This window comes from Euprymna scolopes, chromosome 1, assembly GCF_053919585.1.
Source record: "Euprymna scolopes isolate OS-2025 chromosome 1, ASM5391958v1, whole genome shotgun sequence".
NCBI classification, from domain to species: Eukaryota; Metazoa; Mollusca; class Cephalopoda; order Sepiida; family Sepiolidae; genus Euprymna; species Euprymna scolopes.
The window spans coordinates 41350125-41356124 of NC_136482.1; the positions used below are offsets into that span (position 1 = coordinate 41350125).

Genomic DNA, 6000 nt, shown 5'->3' on the forward strand with positions numbered 1-6000 from the left:
CTCACCTTGATTATTTTTCGTTTAATTTCCTTGGCCGACCACATCATGGAAGATTTGCAACAACTTCACCAGGGTTTTAAACTTTCTAATAACGTTTCCAAATGTACTAAGTGGTAGATTAAGTTTCCCTGATATTATTCGATACGCTTGTCCTTCTTTGTGCTTATCACTGATTTTTTGACGAATATCTATTGACAACTCTTTCGTTTTAGACATTTTTTAAATGAACTCGTTGACTTTGAGAGAGTGAGCCAAAACTGGAATAATTTTATAAAAGTATTTTAATGTAAAGCTCTTTGATTGGTACGTGATGACTCGTTTGCATTGTTGCAACACGCTAAGACGATGTCATTTAAGTTTATTTCAGAAAAATAAATTTTTTTAAGTGTATCCAATAATTTGCGTTTGTTAATTCATATTTCCCCTTAAATATAAACTTTTCAAACTTGGATTCTGTAATTACTACTCCAAATATAATTTAGAATAGTAATAGATATATACTGACCAAATATATATAATATAAATAATATATATATATATATATATATATATATATATATATATATATATATATATATATACGTATGACATCATCATATTAAGGATCATTGTAAATTTGAATAAATAACATATTTAATAATCTATCGAACAATTCAGGCAAAACAAAATTCTGATGATCCATCCTAATAAAAATTCACGAAAATGTTATCTGTACTAGAGGATTACTTTAGTCAAAAAAAATATTAATATATATATATATATATATATATATATATATATATATATATACATACATGCATAGATATGTGTGTATATATACATATATATGTGTGTGTGTGTGCCTGTGTGTATGTTTCATTAATAAAGACAGGAATAAAAGATATATGACTTTATTAAATAATAAGGTTCAGAAGGACGAACATGAAGACAAAAATGAAATTAGATCATATTTAGATGTGATTTATAACTTGCTACTACTAACCATGTAGTGTTTCTATTATCTTGATACTTCTGCTTTTTTATTAAACATTATTTTTATCCATTTCTCAGTTAGTTTATGTATATTCATTATATAAAAGGCTATATCTCTGTTCTTTTCCATATTTTGTAAGTCTATCTCCTCCGAAACTCCAAATCCCAGTGCAGCGTTACCTGCCTCAGATGATTAGATTTTTAAAAACCACGTTTAATGTATGTTCAGCCTGTAAAATAGTTTTTAATGGGTTAAAAATTGGTCAAATTGTACAAATCGTTATATACTTTGTGCATTCATCGAAGTTTATTTTTAATTTTTTAAATTTTTATTCAGTTTATGTTCGTGTCACGTTGGTATACTAGTAACGTCTTCAGCTTTCAATGCTACATTTTCTCTTTTCGATTTTAGCTGATGGCATCCAAATATAAATATACATATTTTTTAAACTTTGGAATCAGAACTCTATAATAATATATACGAAATATCATATTGAAGATTATTTTACGCCTGGGAAAAGTCAACCCGGCTATTATATATCTAATATATAATAATCTATATGTCAGTCTGTCTGTCTCCATATTTTCACACTATCTCTACTGAAATAAAAGTCGTAGAACGGTGCTTGGAGTCCCAAATTATTGAATTTTTACTGATCGTTCTTCAATGTGTCTTCAGCCGGTGGAAGTTGTTTTTAATGAGTCAAGCATGGGTTAAACTCGTTGTACAGTTTGTACATTTATTTTCGTTTTCTTTTTTTACTACATATGCGTGCCACATTGGTATCGTGGTAACATTACTAGCTTGAATGCTACACTTTTGATTCTAGGTGACGGCACCCAAATACTTTTTTGTTTTACTTGTGAAATCACGTCTCTATAATAATATATAGTATATCACCGGAATTAGGAATTGCAATCAGTAACAAAAGACAGTACAGTATATAATACTCGCACATATAATCAAATAACAATATAAATAACACCGTAAGGTGGCGAAATGACATAACTGGAAAGGGGGAAACATCGTAACCCGAAAAAAAAACGTATTCTAGAGCAATTGTATCTCGTGCTTCTATTGCATACGAAATCTGGACAAACGAAAATATTATATTTAAACGTATTATACAAACAAGCAACACCAGCCGCTCCCTACTCGCCAGTCTAATATATAAAAACAGCTATATGTCTGTTTGTCTGTCGCCATATTTTCAACCTCCAGCTCCTCCAAAAATAAATATTACAAGGCCTCAAATGATTGCGTTTTTTATGGGACGTCCTTTTATGTGTCTTTACTCGGCGAAATTTGTTTTTAAGGGGTCTCAAATTTTTAAAAATTGAGAACAATAGTTATACATTTTCGACATTCATCTTACTTTATTTTTAACGATTTCTATTCGGATCACGTAGCTACAGTGGTAACGACCCCAATTTTCGCTGCTACAGTTTAATTTTCGATTACAGCTGATGACACACAAATACTTCTTATTTTACTTTTTAAATCTCGACCTTATAATAATATATACGAAATTTGGCCACACACACACACACACACACACGCAGAGCTTAGAGGGAAAAGATAAAGTATCAAGGACTTATGTATGATATGAAACGAAATTGGAAATTTAAAGACGTTTCAATTATACCAGTCATCATAGGAGAAACTGGGCTTATGAAAAAGAACTTTAAAAAGTACATAGCAAGCATACCCGGTGAACCAAGTGCAAGTGAAATACAAACGATTGCACTGAAAGGGACGGCTAGAATCCTGAAAAGATCTCTTGGTTGGACTCACTAAAATAGGGGTAAATGTCAGACATCTGGTTGTATGTCCCATCCCCTAGAAGAAAAAAGTTAAAGAAAAATGAATATATATATATATATATATATATATATATATATATATATATATATATATATATATATATATATGGTTGTGTGTGTGCCCGCGCGTGTGTATCCTTTTTTAGGTCAGAGATAAAGGTCCGACGTCGTGAGGATGTAGAGTGTTGGTAACATATATTTTATCTGAAATGATAATTTTCACAAAATATATCGAAGAAAATACATTTTGTACAAGTTAGGAAGATTGCCATCAACTACTTAGAGGAAATACGTTTTCGTAGTCATAACTAGTCAAAAATGATACAATATATCACTTGCCTACTCTAAAGTACAATGATCTCAACCACCTCAGCACTAAATTTGCACGAGGCAAACTATTTTTAAACATATACTAATGGTTCTAAATATATGTTAATAATGTTAATATTTACAAGCATTTATTGATACATTACGTAATATGTAGTGTTTGGTTTAGTATATTTTTATCTAATATCGTAATATGTAGTGTGGGGGTTAGTATATTTCAACCTTTTTATGAAATACTGGGGGTATTGTAATATATTTTCTGTTACCATATCATCCTCCAATTCATTATTTCTTTTTGGTTAGTTAGCATTCGTAATGATATACTACACCACGTTTTACTATTACTGTGCGGTCAATGTTTGTAGTTCGTTAATCAGAGAAATTATATTTTCAAATTAGCAAAAATAATCAGAAACGGGGGATTTGATTTCCTTGTTGAATTAGAATAAAAAGAAACATGATCGATATAAACGTTTATTAACAGATATTTCACCGCATAATTGATTTTCATTGATGTGTCATGCTTTTTATATTTAATGATTTTTATTTGATTGAACGACTATAATGTATAGGTTCCTGTTTTATTTATTATTAATAAATATCTTTCTTCTCATTGCAGGAAGAAAATGATGATCCGAATACGAAATATCTTTGCATGCAGTTCATAAAACGTAGCGCTGCAGTGATGCAGATTCGCATGTCTCCTCTGAGTTCCTCTATAGAAAACGTTTGCAACGAAACCCGTATGATGATGGACGATTGGCCACTGATATCCGTCCAGCTGTTCGGCGAAACCGAAGTAGCTTGCCCGTTTCAAGGTGGTTATGATTTTGATATATCGTTACCAAACGGTGAGAAGGTGTGCTCCAGTACCTTCTTGCCGTCTCGTCTAGAAAGCTCCTGCATCAATGAGGAAAGACTTTTAATCAGAATTCGAGAGAAAAACTGCCGACAATCAGACTGGAATCTGAAAGCCGAAAACCGCTTTACTTGTACGGCTAGCTGGAAAGAGAGAGGCCACGACTATGTCATCATACGTGACAGTAATAGCTTCGAGTATTTTTGCATGCGGGTGGAGTATGACGATGAAGGTATGGTTAAGAAGATCTTGTTTTTCTTGGACAAAATTTGCGACACCAAGACCATATTTCACAAAGAGCGAAAATATATAGTATTCAAAATGTACCACCATGTCGTAAAAAGCATATGCAGCGACGAGACCGACAGATGTCGCAACCCGAGGCAGTGTGTCAATTTCAAGATGAATTGTATTCAGTTCTGCAATGGATGCAACTTCCTGATCGGCCCGTCAGATAGTCTTCGGGCCTGCAGCTTCCCTAAGGTCATGCACGGCACTTGGGTGCGGCACGTCCGCACCGGCACTAGCAAAATCGTTATCCGAAACAACACGGTCAACATCAGCGGCGTACCGGACTGGCGCTGTATCGATGCGGGCGAGGGAAACTACTCCCGTCGACGTGTGCTCACGAAGAAATTCGACAACGGATGCTATCCACGCTTCATGTGTATTGAACTGCAGGAGACGTCACCGTCAGTGATGCGGTACAGAGTTGGCGACACGGTGATCTGGCCATTCAATTTTACCCACAACCTGCATGATCAAGTGTGTAACAAAGATCGCTTCGTTCAAAAGGATCCACCTTATGAATTACCATCGCCTCAGATCGGCATCTCGATGGAAAATAACATCATTCCATTACAGAATATTGTCCGAGATTACGACAGGCGCACTGTTTCTTGCAACTTACCAGCAGGACTGGGCACGTCGTTAGCGTTCCGGGACGCTAAATCCCGACAGGGTTGTCTACTACACGACATCCATTTGACTCCTCACGAAATGGTGTTGATGATGAAGGATGATGCGGGCAATCACCGAACACACGCCCAGTATTACTGCCTGGCATCAATGAAGTTCATAGATGAGTATGATACAATCGTAACTCAGACGAAAGATCCTTCCGATGAATATCTTTGTTGGATGATCATCGATAATAAAGAGTTGATTATGCTGCCTGCATCGATGTGCAATAGGATACATGCTGAGGCGGTAATCAAACATGCAGAGAAACCTTTAAATCGACTGAGTCTTATTGCAAACAATGACTGTATGAAAGTGGAGAAAGCGTGGCGCGAACAGGTCAAATCCTCGCGAAAAAATATAGCATTAATTGAAAAGTCTTCTCGCGCCAACAAAATCCGTGGCTTAGGAACAGTATTATGCTTTTTAATGTTATTAGCGTTCCAGTGATAAAAAATAAATGAATAAAAGTATTTAATGTAAACCTGAAATATATATATATATATATATATATATATATATATATATATATATATACAGATGCGCACACATCCTATTTTATATATATATATATATATATATATATATATATATATGCATATGTGGATAGGTATATGTGTATATAAAAATATGCATACATGCGAATTTGTACGCGACTAAATTTAAGAAAACGAATGCTATATTGCAAGATTGTCTTAACGTTTAATTTTCATTTTGCAATAGCTTTATGAATATTAAAAAAAATGCAGACTTAAGCAAAACTTAAGAAAAAAAAAACAGAGAAAATATTATTTTTCGCCTTCTTACTACAGTTAAAGCCCTCGCCAAATTGAAAACATAAATTAGTTCATCCTTAGTTTCCATTTTTATTGCATTCGCTCGAATCAGTTCAATAATACAAAAGCATGTCTGCATATGTTTATACCCAGAAAAGTATACATTTTCAGGCAGAAAATAAAATTCTGCAGCAAATATTTTTGCAACACTCAAAAAGTGTCGTATATCTGCAATTTCGTATGCTGTTTTATAAATGACAGACCGACAAAAAAACGCATCTT

The 6000-nt window shown here is 33.6% G+C and overlaps 1 protein-coding gene across 5 annotated transcripts in view; it reads left to right on the forward strand.

Annotated features, from left to right (window-relative positions):
• The window catches only part of LOC145293851 (uncharacterized), a 3143230-nt gene extending 3137827 nt beyond the window's left edge, over positions 1–5403 (forward strand). For all 5 annotated transcript variants that reach the window (XM_080140773.1, XM_080140596.1, XM_080140684.1 and 2 more), the window contains one exon: positions 3743–5403. In XM_080140773.1, coding sequence (XP_079996899.1) covers positions 3743–5392 — 1650 coding nt within the window. In that variant the 3' untranslated portion in view covers positions 5393–5403. The remainder of the gene's footprint in view (positions 1–3742) is intronic.
• The last annotated feature ends 597 nt before the right edge of the window (positions 5404–6000 follow it).